Here is a 25,146-nt window from a genome sequence, read left to right on the forward strand (position 1 = left end):
GGAGAAATTGTTCACTTGCCCAAGCACCTTAGTACAAAGATGATGAAATCATGCTATGCATAGGGAAGGTACAATAAGGGGGGAAGGCCGATGTTGAAGATAAGTGTTGAAACTTGTAGAATACCAAGAAGAGTAGGAAACCCCCTCTTAACTTGACCCTATACTAAAATACAAAACCTTGCAAAAGAAATCAAAATCTACAAGCATAGAGGTGAGTAGTGAGATGTCTCAAAAAACAAAAGTGAAAATAAAGGGAAGCAAAGCTAAGTGCGATGCAATGAGTATGTAAGCATATAGTAAAAGTCTAAAAAGGAAAAGGTAGTGTGTGGCTACCAGCGGGTTCGGCAAGGAGGGAAAGTAGTTCTAGAAGGTGCAATGGATGCCCTAGGAATGGATGCGTTAATTGCAATAGGGGAGCCACTAGCAGACCAATCAGCTAACCCTTTAAGAGTAGTGAAGGATTCAGGTTGTTGAGGCTATTTGCGTACCACATGTTCTGTAGCCGTTGGGGCAGATGGAGCAAACAATGCAGTAGCGAGAGGTGGAGCCCCACTGTACTGGCCAGCCAAAGTCGAGGCAATCGCAGCAGTTTGTTGTGGTTTTCTAGGTAAAAGACCCTGGGCCTTGGTATGGCATTTCTTGTCCACATGGCCCGACCTCTGACAATGTGTGCAAATCCAATGTTTCTTAGGAATTTGTTGCCAAAGGGGTCGTGTTTCTTTGCTTCTGTTGGAGAAAGGGGAGTCACCCTTGTTTTGGCTTGCCTTCGCATCTTGCGAGTTCTTACCAGTGTTGGTTTTTTCTTTCCAAAAAGAGGCAACCAATCCTTCTGAATGGATGCATGTGGAGGACTTCTTGTAGACTTAATCGTGCAGTTGTGGATAATGCAAGAAGTCGCACTCAAACTCGTAGAAGGTTGGCAATCTAGATAGTGAGATAATGTGTTGGATAAAATGGAAGTATTTATTGAGCAACTTGTTCAAGAACAACGTGACCTGATCGTCATTTGACTTTGGGGAGCCAATTATGGCAAACTTGGCGAGTAATTGTCGATATCAACTAACTTGACTCTCAGATCATCCCCTTTCTTAATGGAAAACTCCTGAAGCTCAAAATCAAGATTGATACGTCAAGTGCAATCTTGTGCTGCATAGCGGTCAATGAGATGACTCCAATGCTCAAATGCAAGGGGAAAATGCTGCAACTGAGAGTGGAATTCAAGAAGCAACCCCTGCATTAACTCAACATTAGCTGTGGCATTGTGGGCTCTCCATTGATGGATGTGATCAAGGTGAGCTCAGCATAGGCTCAATACCAACGACACGGTCCCAAGGTCCCTGAGATTCAAGCACTTGTTAAACCAAGTAGTGAAATTCGAGCCGCTCTTGCATCAAGAGTGGTAGTACTAGGAGATAGAGAGGTGTGTAATGGGGGTAGGGTGGATAAGGGGGATAGGGTGGGGGAGTGGAGTACACTTGGGAAGGAATCCGAGAGTGCCCACAATGAATACGAGAAGTGTATGGTCGGATTGGGTATGGGTATGGTAATTGCACGAGGAGCCCAGGGTGGAGGGATAAGGACACATGGAGCAAAGCATGGAAGTTCGTGCATAGAAGTGAAACCCAAGGATTCTGTAAGGACAGTCCATAAGCACATGATGGATATTCTTACATTTGAAAGGTCGTGTGGGTGGGGTAGTGAGTGTTCGGGGGTAGTAAGGGAGATGCCCATCACAATCGTCCCAAAGTGTAAGGATGTGGTAAAGTGGAGATAAGTGGAAGGTACAATGTTATAGGGTAGCATTCCCCCTAATGATACATCATGAGGTGTAGTGAATGGAGGATAGATAGATGGTGGGATGGGGAATGAGAGAGTGCTAGGAGTTGAGATGGAAGATCCAACCCCTCGTGTGCTTTGAGCGGAAGTGGAGTGTAATCCAAGGTTTGGAATGAAGATGTGAGTAGATCAAAATGTGGAGAAGATAGTGGTGGGATGGGAGGTAGTTGATAAAGTGTAGTTTACTTGCTCAAATGAAACAGATGGTAAAGATATACGTGATGAAGGGTATATGCTTCGAGAGCCTCCTCTATTAAAGTTGACATACTAAAAATCATCCCGATCTTGCACAACAAAAGAAGAAACAAGAGAGGGTTTTGACTCATATGACTCAAAAGGGTTATATGTTGGGTATCTCACACGCCTTACTTACGCCTACGCTCATATGGGAGTGTGCGGGTGATCACTAGGACACTGGGGCACTTTTTACTCTCGGTAGGAGAGGTTTTTTCCCCCAGATTATGTGTACTATTTTGTATGTGCTTGTGGTGCACACTTACGGGCACTTACTGTGTTCGGGTGTGAACAGCCCATTATAACTCTAAGGTATAAGGGTTATCATTTGTACTTTCAGGTCACACTCTATTCAGTACTATTGCATTGGGTGTCGTGCTCAACTCTGTCTCTCACTCTCACACTGTCTACTGCACTTCAGCTGCACCTCGATCCTCTCCCATCTGACATTTGGTATCAGAGCTCAGCTCTGAACTCAGCTTCTGCAGCACACGCCAGTCCTGCTCCAGCGTCAGACGTCACCTCAGCACAGGTACAACCTGTCGTCAGTTCTGTCAGCAGTGAGGCGCTGTTCCACAGAGCTGCCTCAGCACAGTACAAGTCGTCGCCAGCCTCCACCAGTACCCTGTCCGTCAGCAGCTCGCGAGCAGCACCAGGTCCACGTCAACGTTAGTCTCGTCAGTCACGTCTGACATCTGTCTCGTCACGTCAGCTGCAGGCGCTGACGTATGCCAGCGCGCTGTCCAACAGTGCAGTCCTCGTCAGCCCAGGCGCCGCCTAAGTCGTCTGTTAGCCCATACGACTTCCGTCAGACCACCGTCAGTCCACCCATCACACGCGACTGACCTGCGCCCGCCCGTCAACGTCACGTGCAGCCCGCAAGTCTGACATCAGCCCGTCCTGCCCGCCGTTTTGACCACGCGCAGCCAGCTCGTCTGACGACCACGTCAGCCTGTCCTGCGCCAAACTGCCCGCCGACCAGCACACGCCAGTCTGCTCCACGTCAGGTAAAATTTTCAACAAATTTTTTTCATTTCAGCCCAGAATAAAATTCTGGAAGCGGCGGTTCACACGCGGTTGGCACAGATCTACTGGAAAGGGAAAATTCATGCAAATTTCTGGACTGAATGGTCAGAAATTTTGGGGCTTTTGTGTATTTGGAGGACAGATGCATTTAAACTGCTGATACAGTCACACAACGACTGTTTTTGATAGAGATTTTGGCAAAATTTTGGGGTTTTTGATGTTTTAGTGCTGCTGAGCACTAATTGCACCTTGGAAAGCGTGCATCAGTGACAGTTTTTGTGACAGAGTACCCTTTGCACATTAATTGCAGACTTGTGTTTGCTGCAATTTCTGGAAATTTGCAGATTTCCAGCCCGTACTGCATTGACATTGCTCTATTACCTTTTGGGAAATAATGGCAAATCAGGGAGGAGATGTATTCACCTATGTGTCCAAGGAAGACCGATTGGATGGGAACAATTATTCCCTCTGGTCTTTCATGATGAAGAATGTATTAGTGGCCAAAAATTTGTGGGATTATGTCAGTGGAGAGGAAGCACGACCGGGAGTTGTGGCTCCCGCTACTCCTCCTCCAGGAGGACGTGCAAGAGGGCAACCTCAGCCCCCTCCACCTCACCCCGCTCAGCCACTTCCCCCAAGAACTGCAGCTCAGAAAACTTGGGATACACGGGATGCACAGGCTATGTCGCTGATTGCATTGGCAGTTTAGCGTTCTATCATTCCTCATATTCGTTCAGCAGCTTCTTCACAAGAAGCTTGGTTGATATTGGAGCAGATGTTTGCAGGAAAGAATGAGACTCGCATCTCTTTCTTGAAGAAAGAGCTAGAGACTCTAAAGATGAATGAGGGTGATTCTATGCAGGATCATCTCAACAAAATTCAGGACTTGCGGGAGCAACTCATGAATGTGGATGAGTACTACTCAGATGCGCAGCTGATTTCTACGACATTGAATTCACTGCCTCCCTCTTACTTGGCTTTTCATACTGCCTTGAACCTCACTATGAGGATTTCGAAAGAGCCCATCACTTTCATTCAGCTTGTCAGTTTGCTTCTAGAGGAGGAACAAACTAGACGGAACAGTGGTGTGGATGGTATAGCCTCTGAGCAGGCTTTTATGTCAAGGCAGAAGGGTAAAACCAGCCAAGGGAAAAATGCTTCGCAGAGTTCTGGTAGTAGTAACACTTCACAGACAAGTCAGAAACAGGGGGGCACGCAAGCCAAGAAAGGAAAATGCCATTACTGCAAGAAGCCTGGCCACTACATCACTGAGTGCAGGAAGCGCATCGCCAAAGAGAAGAAGGAGTCAGGGATGTCTGTTTCTGCAGCTCCTTCCACTGCTAGTGAGTCCGCGTCCTTTGTTGCAGACAGGGACTATTGTTTTTACACTTGCAGTTATGATGTCTCTTGGGCTGATAGAGCATTTAGCTCTACAGAGGATGCTGACACTTGGTTCTTTGACAGTGGTGCTTCACGGCATATCACATCTCGTAGAGATTTGTTTGCTTCTCTTGGTGCACCTCCCGTTGGGAAGTCTGTTCAGTGTGCTAATAATGCATCATACCCTGTTCGTGGTATTGGGGAGATTCAGCTTACAGCCATTGATGGCTCTATTCTCCGCCTACAGGATGCTTTGTATGTGCCTGGCATTAAGAAGAATCTGCTTTCCATTTCTTCTATGGCACGTTGTGGTTTGCAGGTCACCTTTGATGATGACCGTTGCATGGTCCGTGACAAGGAACACATGACATTGGTCTTGACAGGTTCTCTGTGTCATGGGTTATATGAGTTGGATGCTCTTTCGGTAGATCAGTCTGCATATTTGACATCCACTCTTACTCCTGCTATGTTAGAGGCAGAGTTATGGCATGCTCGTTTGGGGCATGTAAACTATGGCAGCTTGATGCTATTACAGCATACTCAGATGTTGGATGGATTACCTCTCTTGGAGAGACCTCCTGAGCATTTATGCGAGGGTTGCATTTTGGGGAAAATGCATCGTTTCTCTTTTCCCCGTGATGTTGCTTTTAGAGCAACAGCCAGATTGCAGCTTGTGCATTCGGATGTTTGTGGGCCCATGCAGACACAGTCATTGGGTGGTTGTTACTATTTTGTAACATTTATTGATGACTTTACACGTTTTTGCTGGGTCTACTGCTTGAAAAAGAAGTCAGAAGTGTATGATGCATTTTTGGCTTTCAGTGCACTTGTGGAAACTCAGTCTGGTTGCAAGATTAAGACTCTCCGTTCGGACCGAGGGGGGGTTTGTTGGGTATCTCACACGCCTTACTTACGCCTACGCTCATATGGGAGTGTGCGGGTGATCACTAGGACACTGGGGCACTTTTTACTCTCGGTAGGAGAGGTTTTTTCCCCCAGATTATGTGTACTATTTTGTATGTGCTTGTGGTGCACACTTACGGGCACTTACTGTGTTCGGGTGTGAACAGCCCCTTATAACTCTAAGGTATAAGGGTTATCATTTGTACTTTCAGGTCACACTCTATTCAGTACTATTGCATTGGGTGTCGTGCTCAACTCTGTCTCTCACTCTCACACTGTCTACTGCACTTCAGCTGCACCTCGATCCTCTCCCATCTGACATTATAGAACTTGATACAAGGCCTGTCTGAGATGAAGGAAATGGATCGCTAGGTGCGCCGAATGTCGTGGTCCCTCCAAGTTAGAGAGATGGCTAGTCTCACAATTGGTCCAGAGAGAGTATTAGCACTCATTGGAGGAGTGTAAACCTGACTGAATGTGATGTGCAAATACTTGAAGGTGTGCTAATCTCCTTCTCGAGACTATAATGCCTTCTCAGAGCCTCCAATGATGGAGAAGCTTGATAGGGCATCATAGGATTCGACGAAGAAGGTGCCTTAGACATTATGACTCGTAATCGAGCCACGTGTGAGTCTCACACAAAGACTAGCCTCCACAATCACCGTAGGCATTTCTCTAGCGATTTGCTCAAATCTTACCTCTGTAATGTATCATGTACATAGACACCATAGATATGTGAAGTCTCCTACATAAAGATGTATATGGGGTGCTTGGGGAGACATGGTATAATGTCTCTTATATGGCCACAAGAGATAGAAAAGGTCAAGATGGTGTAATCCATTGTGATCCCAATCCGTCTTGAAGAGATCTTGAAGCTCTTGATGTGTAGTATCAATGATGGTGATCCTATCAAGTAGTCCACCACACTTGCCCCTCACTTGTGGTTCCAGCACATCAAGGCATCTGATATTGGTGAGTATGAGAGACCATATTGGCCAGCACGAGAGACCATTGAAAATGGCTAGTCTATGCGTACTTCCCAAAGCTAGTGTGTGCCATAGGTACTTACTTCTCTATCTTGGGCCATCTTGTGTAGGCCCACATTATATACATCAACCTCTTTGAACACGGCATCCTCCTGCATGTAAAAGTCACTCTATTTGTCCCTCGTCCATGTGTTAAAATCCCAATCGACAATACATCCCTTGAGCTAGGATATCTCTTGAGGTCCTTATATAGTGCATTGAAGGGTGACCCAGCTAATGAAGCATAGCCTAAATTTACAGGGGGAAGTAGCATACTGCATTGAAGATGTCATGTGGTCCCTGTTATATCTTGATCCACATGTATTGTGCACCTCATTACTTGCACAACCTCTCTAAGCTCGTCGCAGAAAAGTATGCCACACCCCCAGCACCCCTAGTGCCACCATGCTTTCTAGCTTGTGGGCGGAATGTCCTTTCCCATTTGTACCCTCGTAAATCTGGCAGTGGGGCTTCCTTTGCATTGGTGTGCTTTTGTGTACGTGGCTATATCCATATTTGGAAGACTATCCTCAAAATATCCGGCATCCAAATGTAGTACCCCATTGCAGTTCCATACTGACACCCCAAGTATCCCATAGGCCATGCACCATCATTCTGACCCGCATTTTGAAAAAAACACCCTACCATCTCTGTAGACTGCATACTTTCCTCCTTATGTGTCTTCAATATCTTAGGCATGCTGGCTTTCTTGTGTTCCAATTGAGCAGGTGTCAAAACCTCATCAAGTTATCCCTTTGAGAGCCCCACAGTTTGTGAGGAAAGCTTTTTTCTTATCCATATTTCCAATGCCAGCCATATGGCTCTTCCACCATGTCATCATGCCTTGCTGATGACCATCCCAACACAAGCACTGTCCAGGTGCATTACAAGAGGAAGTAGTGCCACACAGGTTGTTTGCTCCCATGACCTTACTTTGATTAATTAGCTGCAAAGGAGCGGTACACTGGTTGGTGCAACTTGTTTGGTGTTGATGCGAGCCTTCTAGACCAATTGTCTCCATTTTTCCTTAGCTTTTCAGTTATATTTATGGTTTTTGTTGATGTCAATTTGTGCAATTGGTGCAGTCAAGCGGTGAAATCAGTAAAAAACATTGTACAGCTTGCAACTATGGACAGCTTATGTCTTAGGAAGAGCATGCAATATTTCTGTATATCGAATGAGATCTTACCTTTTGTTATTTCAATATGTTAATAGATATGCAGGCATCCAAATGGAGAAGTGGATATTTTAGTGTGCTCAGTATTGAGCAGTGACTGTGTTGTTTTTGGTCTAGTTTTATAATTACATGTAGTAATTTTGTAGCTCGATGCAATCAGGTCAAAAACCAAAACCTCCAATGGCACACCATTGCCACATTTGCAGGAGGTATTAACAGCTATCAGCATTTTCACAAATATTGTCTACAATTTTAGCCATCTTTATGATCATTCTCATTCCTGTGATGTTGTGGTTTTTTGAGTGTTAGCAGGTGCATTTTAAAGATGGATCATCATTGCCGTATCCTTTATGTGAATTTAGTGTAGCATCTACTAGATTGTCCAACCTCTCTGGAAGAACTGCATTCTTCTCTTTTCTTTATGGTGAACTTGTTTAAGAGCTAAGCTGTCGACAAAGATCAGTGACACCTAGGATTCTTTTGAATCTTGGTCTAGTGATGACATCCTTGGTGAGCTTTGGCCTAATTGGACTTCTTCTTTGCCTAACCAAATGAATTTATGAATGAGGTACTTTACTTGGCTAATGCAAGATCTAAGAAAGGCCCAACATGAAGTGCCTTAAGCAGTTTGGCTTTAGTTTGGTGGAGTACGATTCTTGTCTAGTCACTCTTTTAGAATACCATCATTCTATGGCAATCATACATCCATTTTTGTGAAGTGGCACTCAAGTGCAACAATCATAAGTTCTCAAATCAAGCTATTTTGTGTATCGCAAGCCCAAATGGAAGAAACCATGAGACTTGTGCCAATTGCTGAGGGCGCCAAAGGTTAGGTAAAATACCTATGGTTGTGAAGAAGGCCATGGAGTTACCCTCCCTGCAATCTAGCTAAATGATTGTGTCATGTACAAAGTCTACATCTATGAGATCACTGCAATCTAGCTAGAGCAATGAGCAAGAACCCTGAAGGTCATCTGTTGAGTGAGGGTTGACATAACTGCAAGACCCATGCTATTAGTGACAACTTTCTGGTGTTTTACCACATAATCTTCTTGGCAATGTAAGGACATGGGGGTTTTCTTGTTGACCCATGGAGAACCAAAAAATTGGGCAACCTGTCTCATTGAGAAATGGCTTTGGTGAGTCATTCTCTAGGAAAAGCACCTGCTTTGGGAAGTAATATGAAAGCATGGTGCTTGGAATACAACCAACAAGGCTTCCTCTGTTTCAAGCCTATTCATCTGCATACCACGTTTGAACCTGGACCAAGTTCCAGTCTCTCTTAAGCCAGCAGGGCGGCTAGCTTCTTTTTGGAGTGCAAGCTGGCCATAGACAAGTAGGGAAGGGGTTCAAGCTTTGAAGGGCTGAAGATGGAGTGGTGACTGGTGAGAGAAAAGGAGAGGGTGTGGGATGGGCTGGATTGAAGGGCAGGAGAAGCAGACTATGAGAAGATGGGGGAAATTCAGGTTCTGAGAATGTGTGAGGGAGGGGTTCAACTAAAGGGCAGGCAAAAGGCTGAAGTCTGAAGATGAGAAGGGCAGAGGCACCAGATAGGATGTTGGGGACTGAAGGAAGGGACAGGTTTTACTAGGCAGGACATTTCAGCCCTGCAAGCTGATGTTTGTGAAGCATAGACCAAACTGCGTTCAACTGCTTCACGATTCACCATACATAAGATTATTATCCACGTGTCATGTCGGTAACTGCATGCTATGGAATCCTGGAGGCTTATCCACCTATATGATTCCAACTTCCTCTATCTCTTGGTGGTTTCGGTTTAGGCTACAATATTTACTCTGGCTTTGGGAGCTTGCATTTTTTATGAAGCCATTTTTGTTGAGGGAGGTTGATTTAATGAAGCTGGACATTCCTTCTGAATTTATTGCAATGAAAGTAGGAGTTTGTAATTTGTTACCATTTCAGTGTGATTGACCTGGCTCCAATAATTTCATTTGTGTTTTTCAGTGCCAATGTCTATGAGTTGACCAAGACAGTATATTTGATTTCCTTTTAACAATGGCCAACATACCAATACATTTTTTTATATACCTTGTCAAACAAACCTTATAAAATCTTGTTGCCAAAAAAAGATAATGATGTTTTCAGCCATTGTCCCATGTCTCATATTGATGGCAATAGACAAAGAAAGTACTATGCAATTATTTGCATTGTAACATGTAGTCTGTTCCAGTTTAATGACCTAGTCTTCATATTTAGGTGTAGCCAAAGGCCGTTACAATATTTTTCCTAAGGTTCTGCAAAATCTCTAATAAGAGTAAGAAGACTCCATCGATAGCTGGAAGATCATGAATGACTGTTTCATGTGTTGTTGAAAACTCTATGATAGTATTACTCTTGTGCCTTGCCATGTGTTTAGTCTGTAGCTGGGGCTGGCTTTTGCACTTGGACACCCTGCTGTTTAAGAAACAATGTTTATTCTACTTGCCCAAAGTCTAGAACAAGAAAACCAAAGGGCCTCAAAATTTAAATATTTAGGAGAGTTTCCAACTCTTATCACTGTTCTGTACATGTAGTTAGCTTTCATGCTGATATTCATTAGGATTTCACTGAGTGCACCCATGTCATTGATGATCAAGCCATTTTTTTTGATAACGAAGTTGTCCTGAACCTTGATAGCTTGGATGCACAACTGTATCGGTTTCTACAACTACAGATTCTTCTTTGTTTTCTGTATGTACCCTCTTCACTAGAGTTATTTATTTCATATTTTCAGTATTTTACTGGTGTTGCAATTTTAAATCATGAGGATGGGAAACATAACAAGTGCCACTCTCTTAGTGTTTTACATGTGGATGGGATGTGGATACACAATGTACATGGCTTCCATTCCTCTACAAGCAGATGATGTAAGTGTATAACCTTGATTTACCAATTCAAAATAACGCACCGTGTCTAAAATTGTCCAGCATGCAGCTTCAGTGCAGATAGACTGTGTTTATTAGGAACATTTGGTGAATGTAACTTCATTTTCAACATGCAGGATGGCAAAGACAACTCGCTTGTCCTGTTTACTTTTATAGTTGCTTTGGCTGTCTTTTTCTCTTTAACTGGCCTTTTCTCATTCCATGTGTACCTGGTACTATCTGGACAGGTGATATTTTCACTTCTACATGAGTCTGCTTATGTAAACGTTTTGCATGTATAAGACTTCCTGTCTTTGTAAATTTAAAATGGAAATTAGGAAAGAAGGTCAAGATTATGTAATGAAATATATAGTAGTACAGAACGTGATAAAAACTGAAATTTTTACTCACGATTGTCATGAGTAGAACTGATTGTGCTTTAATGAGTTTTTCATGGAGAGTGTCCATCGCATTCACATTAATTATGAATATGACAACTAGAATGTCCAACATGTTGACTCTAAGCAAGGTGATGCTTCACACGACCCATCGAGCTCCCATGTGCTATCCTGGTCTACCAACCTGCCATGTGCCATCCTGGCCCAGTGACACTGCAGTCGACTCCACCAACTGGATCACTGCCCAATTGAATTGCCAACACAACCAATTTGCAGCAAAACGCCTCGTTGACTCATCGTGTTGCCAGTTAATGCATTGTCGCCCCAGCCAGCCATACCACTAGCCAACACAACCGCCCCGCTGAATTTCAAACCACCTTGCCACAGTTCCTCTTCCTCTGTGTGTGTGTGTGTGTGTGCGTGCACGTGTGACAGAAGTCTTGACTCTCTCATTGACACACTTCTCGAGTCTGGTGGGCAAAGCCAAGACTAAAGGTCCTACTTCAGAACGGCCAACACAAAATCATGGCATGCATGACTCTCAAGTGCCTCCATCGCTAAGTGCTCAAAGGTAGACTGCGAGTGATGAACACACATGTTAAAATGCCCGATCAGCACTCCTGATCAGCCAAGTGACAAACAAGCTTTTAGGCAGTCCCACAGATCGCGTCTGGATGATGGATCATTCGTTGCATAGAGCCCAACCAGCCTTAGAACCTCCCCTTCAAAGAGAATTTCAACTATCAAAAAGCGGCCACACACATCATTCTTAACAAGAACCAGCTGAAATTTCATATGGATGACCATAAGCACACTTGAATAGTGTCCTATTGAACCCTCTACATAGAGCAAACAAAGCCCATGGCAATCTACAGTTTTGCATGCTTCACCATGACTCTTATGCTCAAGAGCACATAATACATCCCATTGATTATCATGCAAGATATGCAACATGTCACACTACTTACTGCGTGAGCAAATGCCATGCACATTCCAAGTGGCAAGCCTCATATGTCATGATAAAAGGGATTAGTGTTGAGGCTGCTTTTGACTTGATTGCACTTTTTCAGCTAGAATATCAAGAGTGCACTCATCAAGAAATCAACCAACATTGCAAATGAATTTAAATCTCAGCACTCCGCTTTGGAGGTGGAGTCATCATTTCCTTGTTTTGGAGCGGCCCATGGATAATGACAATCCCAAGGGGTAATCACCTTACCATGAGGATCAAAAGCAAGCCAAGGAGAAGGGTTCCTTAAACGGTCAACAGAGGCCTACATAGTAGAAGATTTTCAAGGGGCCAACAAAACCATATCATTAGCAGTGTGTACCGAAGACGGCTGGTCTTTTTGCCATACATAGGTGCACAAGGGGTCTTGTGAAGTACTAGGCGTAATAGTTGCCATGCCCACATTAGACTGCCTCTTCTAGAATGGGCATTAACCCAATCCTAGTTAGGTTGGTTCAATGCTTACATAGGTTGTTTCCTTTTACCCACATTGATTTGCACAAGGACCATGTCTACCTGAGGGCCGTCAACAATTTTCTTGGAAATATGCCAATGGTCTCTAAGCCACAACATGGACCAAACGTCTATCAAAAAACAAAAGAACTCTAGCCAAAAGATCATCATGATATCTTGTTAAAAAGAGCATTACTTCATAAAAGCCCTATGGGCCAACAAAAATTTCTTCCAAATAATTCCCTTGCAATATTGAGTACAGCCATTGATGGATCCAAGAAAGCATTGGAATCCTACCAATGAAAAAGGGGATGACCTCTCTTTCATAAAAGGCTGAAAAAGAGTGCACCACAGCCATAGTATCCACAGCGGTATCCAAAAAATCTTCTTTGTCGGGTTTTGGAAAGGATTCATGGTTTTGTTGAATATATTTATGGTTTACCCAATAGTGTATCAACAAATATTCCTAGTCCAAATCTTGGGAGTCGTTTATGACCAAAATAACTTGTGCATAAAAACATGCTCGAAGCTTAGACTGTAGAGGGGCTTTAGAATCTGCTATCATAGCGTCAAGGATATGCTTGTTGTGTTTGTTTGGTGGTTGAAACTCAGAGTATGTGAGCCCCTAAATCTAAGAAAGAAAAATAATTTTTTCATATGTGGCTGTGCCGGAATAGGATATTTTGCCTTGCAAAAGACACAATCTAATGGATGGAATAAAGGATCCACCACAACCCTCCAAATGTCAGATAGCATGGTCTAGATTCTCCTTTTTAATGGATGAGATAAATCTATGGTAAGAATATATTATTAGCAATCATGATTGTCATGCCTTTCAACTCCTACCTAGGAGCCTCAATCCAAGTCAAATGAGGACTTTAGGAGCTTTGACCTGTTTGTCACTTGTTTTTATGAATAAGATAGCTCATTTTAGAGCAACCATTTTATTGTCTTTCAGTGCATTTTCTTCTCCAATTGGGATTTTGTGTGCATTTCTTGGGTAGTTTCTGTATACATCAGTCTATCTTCACCTGTCAAGATATTGTCCACATTTGTCAGGATTTTTTTAAGTCCGTCAACATTTTTCCAACATTAAATGCTGGTAAATCAGATTTATTAGTGTTTCGCTATTTATAGCCATCTCCTACTCACTCGGGAGATATCTCCCATTCTTCCCTTGCAGGTTTTGGAGGTACACATTGTTATGAGGACGTGTTATTTTGAAAACTCACTTAACATGTGGATTAATTTTTAATCACATAGTTAAGTAGATGTTGCACATGTGAGGCGGAATTGGGATTAGAGTAAATTTACGAGCCCGGGACTTGAGAAAATCATGAGATGTCAAAGGCAAAAGTTGCTATAAGTTATGTCACACACATACTTAGTGGTATTTGGTGCCAGTTGTTGGCTTAGGTCATTCATTTGGCCATAAGTGTTAGTTAGTGACATTAGAAAAGTGGCATTTAATGGTACCTAATACCAATCTGATGGTCAAAGATGGCGCAAAGACACTCGAGAATGGAAGTTGCCTAGCCAATTTAATTATTGACCAGCCAGATTATTTTTTAGGGTACCAAAATAATTATTGAATCAATTTTGCATATTTAAAGGCTGAAAATTAATATTTAATTATGGATAATGTTGGAAAAGCCATTTGCGAAGACTGCCACTTGTCAAAAATTCCCATGCAAGACTAAAAACGTCTTTAAAGATTGGAGAGAGGCATTTTTAGTATATTCAACCTGTAAGAGAGAGGCAGGAGATGCGGTTGGTCTAATTTGCAGCCATTGGAGGATCTTCTGAGGCAACCAGGGGTAGGAGAAGACCAATCAACAGCAAGTGACAACATCTACAAGTTATTGAGACAGGGCAGCAGCAGTAAATGACTAATTTTTTTCAATTCTTTGCATCTACAAGTTTTTGAGACAGGGCAGTAGCTGTAAATGATAGATTTTCTTCAGTTCTTCGCAAAGAAAGTCTGAATGTTCTCTCTCCTCAGCATTCTCTGTCATCTCCTAGCCTTTCTATAGCCTTCCTCCGAAGATTATAGCATTGAGATCACCGTAGGCTAAGAAATTTCAGATTTCTTTGTTGTAAACCCTAATTTGCAGAGTAGAAATTAGGGTTTAGTAGCAGCCTCAAGAAGCGTGCAAAAATTGGAAGCTCCAAGACTTCGATTCTACAAGTTAAAGCTGTTTTTAGCCCATTCAAGTGGAGGGAGCGGCAAATCATTGAATTTGGGGCATTTTTCATGTCCAACAAAGTGGGTAAAGGCTAATTTATTGCCCGAATCAAGGGGCAAATCAGATTGAAGACTTGTTGGTCATTTTGGACAGCAAGGGGCGTTGGAATACTGAAAGGGATTGGGAGAATCCCATTGTACATCAACTTCTTCTTAAATTAAGTTAAAGAAATATCGAAAGGGGCGTCAGTTTTGGGGCTAACATGGTGTCCATTGTCCAAGATTATATGGTAAAGCGTGCATTTTGGTTTTGTGAATTCGTTAATTACTGTAAAGAGTGCTTAATCAGGTTATTTACCACACTATCCGAGGAGGAAGGTTGGTTACATGGTTCCGTTGCCGGGATACTACTCAATCCCTTGATTTGGTGGCCCCGAGGCACTTGATTGCAAGCAAAAGCTTTGTGCTAGTGTTGATTTTTAATCTCAGCTGAGAAATTACAGCAATATGTCTTCATACAATGAGATGAACTCAAGCAGTGATGATGCCTCTCAATATGCACATTCACATGGGAATGAAGGAAATGCAATGCCTGACCTTGGACAAGGCTCAGACCATGGACAGCAAGCTGAAAATGTTGTTGTTGGGCAAGATGCATGGCCTTTAAGGCATAAGGAGGCTGATGACCAGCAAAGTGAAGAGGAATTTGATGACCAGTTCAAGAATTGGATGAGGACAACAGCAAATCTCTTTGCTGAATTTGCAAAGGATTCTCAATTTACCTAATTTTTGAATGCTCCAAAGAAGGACAAGAAAGGCAAGAAGAAAAAGACGTCTTCTACACCTTTGGGACAGCAAAATACATCAAAGATAATGTCAAACCTTTCATTTGAAGCTCCCAAAGATGTTAATGAAATAAAATAGTTGGTACTTACGAGGCAAGGAATGCAAATACAAGGCCATCATGGAAGTGCCAATCCAATGGATTTTGGATAGTCAGGTATGCGTGCTATGATGGGACAGCCAGGATAGTTTGGTGAACGCACAATTTTTCATGCTATGGTTGAACAAGGACCGCTTACAAGAATGTATGACACAAATCCCTATGGTATGCAACATCCAGTGCATGGTGTGCATGGCCCAATGTATTCGGGTATGGCTGGAAATATGCAAAACCCTATGTATGGCAGCATTGGCTTGATGCTTGGGGCAAAAAGTTGCATGTTTGGTACTACATCTGCACCTTTGAATGCTTATGGGGCTCAAGGAATGAATGCTGGTGGTGCAAATGCTCCATTTGGCATTGGTTTTGATGTAAAATCGACAAATGCACCCTTTTTACAGCAATTAGTGTATGGCAACTTGATACCCAAAAGAGGACAATAGTGGAAATTTCAGCATTTGAAAAGTTGACTTTAAATCCTATGTTTGTATTGTTTTATCTTGCAGTGCAGACAAACCATCAAACTTTGAGGTACTTTCTGATGTAGATAAAGTTGTCAGAGAAGCATATGAGATGGGCATATTTTCTCTCTATATCTCATTTTCAGATTGTACATATTGATGGTAAGAAAAATGTTGTGATTGATTCACTGTCACATAAGCCACAAATTTCAGTCGTTAGTATGGTTTATCACATCGGGTTGGATGCGATGAAACAACATTATATTGTTGATTTAGACTTTGCTAATATTTATGATCAGCTTTGCAATGGCCAAAGGCATGAACACTTTGTGTTAAGAGATGGATTTCTGATAACACATGGACGACTATGTGTCACAAAGCAGTTAAGATCTAGAGTTGTTACTAAAAGTCATGCTCCTCTGTATGCAGGACACAGAGGTATTGATGCCACAGTCAAGGTAGTTGAGCATTTCTTTTATTGGCCAGCTTTGAGGCATGATGTAGAAGAGTTTGTTAAGACATGCATTGTATGCCAGAAGGTAAAGCATCATAGGTAAAAGATGTCGGGTTTGTTGCAGTCCTTGCTTATTTCAGATAGGCCTTGATAGAGCATTGCAATGGACTTTATTTTTTAGCTTCCTAAGACACCAACAGGGAGTGTTGTGATATGGACTATCATTTGCAGGTTTAGCAAACAAGCCCATTTCATTCCAGTGAGGAAGAAAATAAAGGTTGATCATATGACACGATTTTTTTGTAGCACATCTTTAAGTATCATGATATGCCAGAGTCGATTATTAGTGATTGAAACCCTCGGATGACCAATTTATTTTGGAAGGGGTTGTTTGAGAATATGGGTGAAATTCTCATCATCCTTTCATCTGTAGACAGATGGTCAGTCCAAGCAAGTAAATTCCATAGTGTTAGATCTTTTGAGGTGCTATGTTTTTTAAACCGCAAGACACAGTGGGAGCAGTATTTGCCCTTGGTTGAGTTTGCTTACAACAATACAATGCGTAGTTCTACGGGCAAAGCTTCATTTGAGGTGATTGAGGGTGGCAAGAAGCTACCACCTATTTTGCATAGTGCAAACTAAGGATATTATCTTTGAGGCCGATTGTTATGTGGAAAACTTGGATGTAGCCTATGCAAAGATAAAATATGTATTTCAAAGATTGCAAGAAAAGCAAAAGAGAGCAGTCAATCGCCATAGACGTGCTTTGCAGTTTGCAAAGGGTGATTATGTATTACTGCGTTTTGAAAAGGCAAGTTGAAAAAGATGAAAGAAAGAGAGATTGTATCTGAAGTTAAGTATGAGATATTATGGGCCCTTCCAGGTGTTGGAGAAGATTAGTGATGTGGCATATTGGGTGAAATTACCTCCATATTGGCGAATACACAATGCCTTTCATTTAAGTTTGTTGAGGCCTTCTCATGGTGATGTGCCAAACGATATGTCTGCTGAAATTCAGCGTGAGGTTGAGGAGTTGGATGAGATTTTAGTACTCTAGCAGATTTTGGCACAAAAGGAAAGAAAGGTCAAAGGTAGAGTTTCTAGGAGATACTTGGTGAAATTTCAAAATTATTCACCAATGGATGCCTAATGGATGGAACAGGATGACTTGGCAGACCATCCTCAGTTGTTGTAGCTTTACCTAGATGTCTTTTAGTTAGAGTCGACTTTAGTTTCGACCGCGTCAGGTTTAGTAGAGCAAGGGTTCGGAGTATTACTTGGTGCTCAAGGGGAAGATAGCACTTTCACTCGAGTTATGGACAGCTCTTGTATGTAGTGGATATCGGATGTATTCAGCATGCATCCAAGGTACTACGCTCACAATATGTTTACCATGAGGACACTACTTAGTATCTAGTCACGGTGAGATGTATGCTGATGATGATGAGTTTAACCCGGGCACCGAAACTATGCTTTTGCATCAACTTATGATCAATTTAGCATGAATTTGGTCTCAATTTTGAGACAAATTCTGATCAGTTTCAGCTTAGTTTTTTATCAGCTTGAGAACCATTCACGGTCACTTTTGGGATTAGTTTTGCATTAGCTTTTGCATTGATTATTGGTCAGTTTTTACAATCAGCTCTCAAATCAACAAGTGATTAATTTATGATCAGATTATGCTTAATTTTCAATTGTTAATATCTAGTTCCATGGACAATAGCACATGTTATGATACCATTGATGTTTTAGCCATGGTTTATGTTTGGTTATGTTATGCTATGGTTTGGTTTTGCCAGATGAGTTGAGCTCATGAGAAATAGACATGTCACATGATAATCTGGCAATGTTTTTGAGATTCTTTATGAATGTTATGTTATGATTCGTTGGTAATTTTCAGCTGGTGCTGGGCATATGGAATGGTTGAGCAACATTGCGCAATGTTGTATTAACTATGATGCCTTATGGAAATTCCAATCCACTACTTTGCTTTTGATACATTTGGCAGAGTAATCGAGGACGATTGCAAGGATTTTAAGAGGGAGGGCTGTCATGAACACATGTATTTTTGAAACCTCACTTAACGTGTGGATTAATTTTTAATCACATGGTTAAGTAAATGTCGCACATGTGAGGTGTAGCTGGGGTTAGAGTAAATTTACAAGATTGAGACTCGAGGAAATCACAAGATGTCGAAGGCAAAAGTTGCTATAAGTTATGCCACACACATACTTGGTGGTATCTGTTTGCAATTATTAGCCTAGGTCATTCATTTGGTCACAAGTGTTAGTTGGTGACATTAGAGAAGTGGCATTTAATGGTACCTAACGCCAATCTAATGGTCAAAGATGGCACAGAGACACTCAAGAATGGAAGCTGCTTAGCCAATTTAATTATTGGCCAGTCGGATTATTTTTTAGGACATCAAAACAATAATTAGATTAATTTTAAGTATTTAAAGACTGAAAATTAATATTTAATTATGAATAATGCTAGAAAAACCATTTGGGAAGGCTACCACTTGTCAAAAATGCCCATGCAAGATTAAAAAGCGTCTTTAGAGACTTGAGAGAGGCATTTTTAGTGTATTTAGCTTGTAAGAAAGAGGGAAGAGATGCTACTAGTCTAATTTGCAGCCATTGGAGGACCTTTTGAGGTAGCTAGGGGCAGGAGAAGACTAATCAACAGCAGGAGACACCATCTACAGGCTGTTGAGACAAGGCAATAACAGTAAATGACCGATTTTCTTCAATTCTTTGCATCTACAAGCTGTTGAGACAAAGCAGTAGCAATAAATGAGAGATTATAGCATTGAGATCACTAGAGATTGAGAAATTTCAGATTTCTCTGTTGTAAATCCTAGTGTACAGCACAAATTAGGGTTTGGTAGCAACCTCAGGAAGCGTGCCGGAAACTGGAAGCTCCAAGACTTGGACTCAAGAGGCTAAAGTTGTTCTTAGCCTATTCAAGTGGAGGGACTAGCAAATCATTGAATTTGGGGCATTTTCCATCTCCAACCAAGTGGGTGAAGGTTAATTGATTGCTTGAATCAAGGGGCAAATCAGATTGAAGACTTGTTGGTCATTTTGTATAGTAAGGGGAGTTGGAATACTGAAAGGGATAGGGAGAATCCCATTGTACTTCAACTTTTTCTTCAATTAAGTTAAAGAAATATCGAAAGGGGTCCCAGTTTTAGGGCCAACAAGGTGTCCAATGTCCAAGATTATATGGTATAGTGTGCATTTCAGTTTGGTGAGTTTGTTAATTGCTGTTAATAGTGCTTAATTTGGTTATTTATCACCCTATGCAAGGAGGAAGATAACTGAAAGGCATCTAGGTAAAGCTGTAGTAACTAAGGATGATCTTCCAAGTCATCCTCTTCCATCCATTGGTGAATAATTTTGAAATTTCAACAAGTATCTCCTAGAAACTTTACATTTGACATTTCTTTCCTTATGTGCAAAAATCTGCTCAGGTACCAAAATCTCATCCAGCTCCTCAACCTCAAGCTGAATTTCAATAGACATCCTCTGGCACATCACCATGAGAAGGCCTCAACAAACTTAAATAAAAGGCATTGTGTATCCATCAATGTGAAGGTAATTTCACCCGATATGCCACATCACTGATCTTCTCCAATATCTAGTAGGGCCCATAATATCTCATACTTAACTTCGGATACAATCTTTCTCTTCCTTTCATCTTTTTCAGTCTTGCCTTTTTAAAACGCAGTAATACATAATCACCCTTTGCAAATTGCAAAGCACGTCTATGGCGATCAGCTGCCCTCTTTTGCTTTTCTTGGGATCTCTGAAGTGCATATTTTATCTTTGCATAGGCTCCATCCAAGTTTTCCATATAACAATCAGCCTCAAAGATCTTATCCTTAGTTTGTAGAATAGGTGGTATCTTCTTGCCACTCTCAACCACCTCAAATGGAGCTTTGCTCGTAGAACTATGCACAGTGCTGTTGTAAGTAAACTCAACCAAGGGCAAATACTGCTCCCACTGTGTCTTGTGGTTTGAAACATAGCATAAAAAAAGATCTAACACTGTGGAATTTGCTTCCTTAGACTAACCATCTGTCTGCGGATGGAAGGATGATGAGAATTTCAATGTGGTACCCATATTCTCAAACAACCCCTTTCAAAATAAATAGGTCATCTGGGGGTCTCAATTACTAACGATCGACTCTGGTATATCATGATACTTAAAGATGTGTTGCAAAAACAGTCGAGCCATACGATCAGCCTTTATTTCTTCCTCATTGGAATGAAATGGGCTTGTTTGCTAAACCTGTAAATGATAGTCCATATCCCATCATTCCTAGTAGGTGTCTTAGGAAGCTAAAAAAAAAAGTCCATTGCAATGCTCTATCAAGGCCTATTTGGAATAGACAAGAGTTGCAACAAACTCGACATCTTTGCGTATGATGCTTTACCTTCTGGCATACGATGCATGTCTTAACAAATTGTTTTACATCATTTCTCAAAGTTGTCCAATAAAAGAAATGCTCCACTACCTTGACCATGGCATCAATACCTCTGTGTCTTGCATACGGAGGAGCACGACTTTCAGTGATAACTCTAGGCCTTAATTGCTTTATGACACACAATTGTCCATGCATCATCAGAAATTCATCTCTTAGCAGAAAGTGTTCATGCCTTTGGCCATTGCAAAGCTGATCATAAACATAAGCAAAGTCTAAATCAACAACATATTGCTCTTTCATGGCATCCAACTCAATGTGATAAACCATGCTGATGGTTGAAATTTGTGGCTTACGTGACAATGCATCAGCCACAACATTCTTTTTACCATCCGGCTTGTTCCAAGTTTTCATGATGTCCACCTGAAAGGTATTTGTCAACCAATTCGATGCAAACATTTGCTTGAATTGTACCCATGTTGAGGGTGCTCTACCTTGCATCAAAAGTGTGGACCACCACTATTATGCATTCCCTTTCAAGAAAGTGGCTGCCTTTCCAATCTTCAAGGACTTCGTGAAGTTTGCCTTGAATAGGCTGCATCAAACTGTTGAATGAAAGTCAAAACTTTCAGCCTATCTTGTACATCGTTGAAGGACTTAAACTTCACTGCTTTTCCACCGTCATCATTGTCTTTTGTTGTCTCTTTGGGTGTCAAGTTGTCATAGAGTGGCTGCTGCAAAAAGGATACATTTGTTGAATTCACATTAAAACCGACACCAAATGGAGCATTTGCATGACCAATATTCATTCCTTGAGCCCCATAAGCATTCGGGGGTGCAGATGCAATACCAAACATACTACTTTGTGCCCTAGGCATCAAGCCAATACTACCATACATAGGGTTTTCCATATTTCCAGCCATATCCAAATACATTGGGCCTTGCACACCATGCATTGGTTGCTGCATACCATAGGGATTTGTGCCATACATTTCCATATGCGGTCCTTGTCCAACCGTAGCATGAAAAATGGTGCTTCCACCAAAATATCTTGGCTTCTCCGTCATAGCATACATGCTCGGCTGTCCAAAATCCATTGGATTGGCACTTCCGTGATGGCCTTGTATTTGCATTCCTTGCCCCGTAGGTATCAATTGTTTTATTTCATTAGCACCTTTGGGAGCTTCAAATGAAAGGTTTGGCATTATCTTCGGTGCATCTTGCTGTCCCAAAGTGTAGAAGACATCTTCTTTTTCTTGCCTTTGCTATCCTTCTTTGGAGCATTCAAAAATCGGGTAAATTGAGAATCCTTTGCCAATTTAGTAAAGAGATTTGCTGTTGTCCTCATCCGATTCTTGAACTGGTCATCAAATTCCTCTTTACTTTACTGGTCATCAGCCTCCTTATGCCTTGAAGGCCGTGCATCTTGCCCAACAACAACATTTTCAGCTTGCTGTCCATGGTCTGAGCCTTGTCCAAGGTCAGGCATTGCATTTCCTTCATTCGCATGTGAATGTGCATATTAAGAGGCATCATCACTGCTTGAGTCCATCTCATTGTATGAAGACATATTGCTATAATTTCTTAGCTGAGATTAAAAATCAGCACTAGCACGAAGCTTTCGCTTGCAATCCAGTGCCTCGGACCCACCAAATCAAGGGATTGAGTGGTATCTTGGCAATGGAACCATGCAACTAGCCTTCCTCCTCGGTTAGGGTTATAAATAACCAGATTAAGCACTATTTACAACAATTAATAAATTCACAAAACTGAAATGCACACTTTACCATATAATCTTAGATATTGGACACCTTGTTGGCCCCAAAACTGGGGCCCCTTTCGATATTTCTTTAACATAATTGAAGAAGTTGAAGTTCAATGGGATTCTCCCAATCCCTTTCAGTATTCCAACTCCCCTTGCTGTACAAAATGACCAGCAAGTCTTCAATCTAATTTGCTCCTTGATTCAAGCAATCAATTAACCTTCACCCGCTTTGTTGGAGATGGAAAATGCCCCAAATTCTATGATTTGCCGATCCCCCCACTTGAATAGGCTAAAAACAACTATAGCCTAGTTAATCCAAGTCTTGGAGCTTCCAGTTTTGGGCACGCTTCCCAAGGCTGCTGCTAAACCCTAATTTCTACCAGATTAGGGTTTATAAATGAGAAATCTGAAATTTCTCAGTCTCTAGTGATCTCAATGCTGTAATCTTGGGAGCAAGGCTGTAGAAAGGCTAGGAGATGACACAGAATGCTGAGGAGAGAGAAAATTCAGACTTTCTTCGCAAAGAATTGAAGAAAATCAGTCATTTACAGCTGTTGCCCTGTCTCAACAGCTTGTAGATGCAAGGAATTGAAGAGGATCAATCATTTATTATTGTTGCCTTGTCTCAACAACCTGTAGATGTTGTCACTTGGTGTTGATTGGTCTTCTCCTGCCCCTAGCTGCCTAAGAAGGTCCTCCAATGGTTGCAAATCAGACTAGCAGTATCTCCTCCCTCTCTCTTATAGATTGAATCCACTAAAAAAATGCCTCTCCAGTCTCTAAAGACGTTTTTTAGTCTTGCATGGGTATTTTTGACAAGTAGCAGCCTTCCCAAATGGTTTTTCTAGCATTATCCATAATTAAATATTAGTTTTCAGTCTTTAAATACTGAAAATTAATCTAATAATTATTTTGGTGACCTGAAAAATAATTTGATTGGCCAATAATTAAATTATCTAGGTAACTTTCATTCCCGAGTGTCTCTGTGTCATCTCTCCCGAGTGTGGACAAAGCTATCTTCTTTGTGCCATTAGAAGACATCTACCCACCAGATTACTCTCAAGAAAAAAATTACGAATGCTCGTTGTTGATGATTCTCCTTTCATGAAGGATCATATCAACAGGTTGGAGGATATGAGGGATGAGCTTGCATCTTTGAGTAGGATGATCTTTTCAGAGGATATAGCATAATTCTTTGGACTTAGCTGCTATCTCCCCTGTTTAATGTCTTCTACACAAACCTTCTACATTGAGGATCTGTGAGAAGATTCTATGGAAGGAGCTTGTCCCATTTGTTTTGAAGCATGACAAGCGCACCAAAGAGGTTGCCAATGGATCCATCTCCACCAAGGCATTTGTTGCAGGTTCCGGAGAGGGTAAGAAGAAGAAAGGGAACTCAGAGTCTAAACAACAGGAGAGTTCTTCAAGCTTTGCCTTTGACTTGGAGAAGACTAAATGCCTACAATGTGCGAAGGGGACACATTGTAGCCTTCTAACTCTACTCAAGCAGTTACCCATGAGTTAGTGTTCCTTTATATTGTTGAGTTAGAGAAGCCTTGTTCAGTGGTTGCCTCATCTTTTGAGAGGCCTTGGCTGGTTGATAGTGGAGCTTCTAGTCTTATGACTCCACGAGGTGATTTGTTATAGGATCTATGCTCTTCTGAGGGTTCAATCACAGTTGATGACATTGTATTTGTCTATTAGTGGTGTTGTTTAGTTCTCGATCGCACATCAATCTCCCTTTCACAAGCCCTTTATGTTCCGAACTTAGGCTTTCGAGTCCTCTGAGTTTATGGCCTTACTAGGCTTGGTACCCGGGTTGGCTTTACTGAGTAACTGGCAGGAGAGCGGGTTTGCAGTTGTCCAGCCTTTATTCCACAGGTTCCTTCCCACCCCCACCTTCTCCTTCTGTTGTTCGCTCGTACCCTCCATCCCTTTTGGAGGGGGACAATCTTGGTGATGTGGTTGTGGATTTCGTGGCCCCTAGTGTTTCAGAGGGGGTTTCCCAGGATCGTGAGGAGCTCCTTCATTGGCAGTTTTTATCGATGGACTTCATCGACATTGGCATTCCTCTTGCCACCCCAGGATCCGTTTCTTCCTTGGCCTTTTGCTGTATTCAGGATCTAAGAGGGGGTGTTAGCAATCATGATTGTCATGCTTTGTCATCTCTTGCCTATCAGCCTCAGTTTGAGTCAATGAGGACCTTAGGAGCTTTGACATGTCTATTATTGTTTTGAGGGAGGAGGTAGTGCATTCTAGAGCAGCCATTTTATTGCCTTTCAATGCATTGTTTCCTCCAGTTGGGATTTTGTGTGCATTGTTTTCCTTCACTTGTCGGACATTGTCCACATTTGTTGGGGTTTTTCTGTGTCCGTGTGTCAGCATTAAATGCTGGTCGGCCATGTGTTAGTAGGCCCTTAGATGCAGGTTGGCTAGATTTAGGAGTGTTTGACCATTTTTAGCCACCACCCACCCACTTGCCAGATATCTCCCATTCTTCACTTGTAAGTTGTGGAGGTGCACACTGTGACTTTGGTTTTCTCCCTTATCTCTAGTGCTAATGTCATCATCAGCCTGATCTGCTGCCCTCACTGGCATTGTGGG

General features: G+C 41.9%; 1 protein-coding gene across 6 annotated transcripts in view; it reads left to right on the plus strand.

Moving 5' to 3' along the window:
* Positions 1-25,146, plus strand: part of LOC148038069 (uncharacterized) — a 101,439-nt gene that overhangs the window by 57,899 nt on the left and 18,394 nt on the right. For 4 of the 6 annotated variants that reach the window (XR_015688947.1, XM_087668584.1, XM_087668562.1 and 1 more), the window contains 5 exons: positions 7,742-7,790; positions 7,891-7,922; positions 10,219-10,272; positions 10,381-10,448; positions 10,583-10,693. Coding sequence is in view for 5 of the 6 variants with exons in the window: in XM_087668584.1 (XP_087524710.1) it covers positions 7,742-7,790; positions 7,891-7,922; positions 10,219-10,272; positions 10,381-10,448; positions 10,583-10,693 (314 nt within the window). In the remaining variant the exon portion in view is untranslated. The remainder of the gene's footprint in view (positions 1-7,741; positions 7,791-7,890; positions 7,923-10,218; positions 10,273-10,380; positions 10,449-10,582; positions 10,694-25,146) is intronic. The other 2 variants (XM_087668575.1, XM_087668598.1) reach the window with 2 other exon arrangements.

The sequence above is a fragment of the Lygodium microphyllum genome, chromosome 3 (genome assembly GCF_053477565.2).
Source record: "Lygodium microphyllum isolate KBCC chromosome 3, Lygodium_microphyllum_v1.1.10, whole genome shotgun sequence".
NCBI classification, from domain to species: domain Eukaryota; kingdom Viridiplantae; phylum Streptophyta; class Polypodiopsida; order Schizaeales; family Lygodiaceae; genus Lygodium; species Lygodium microphyllum.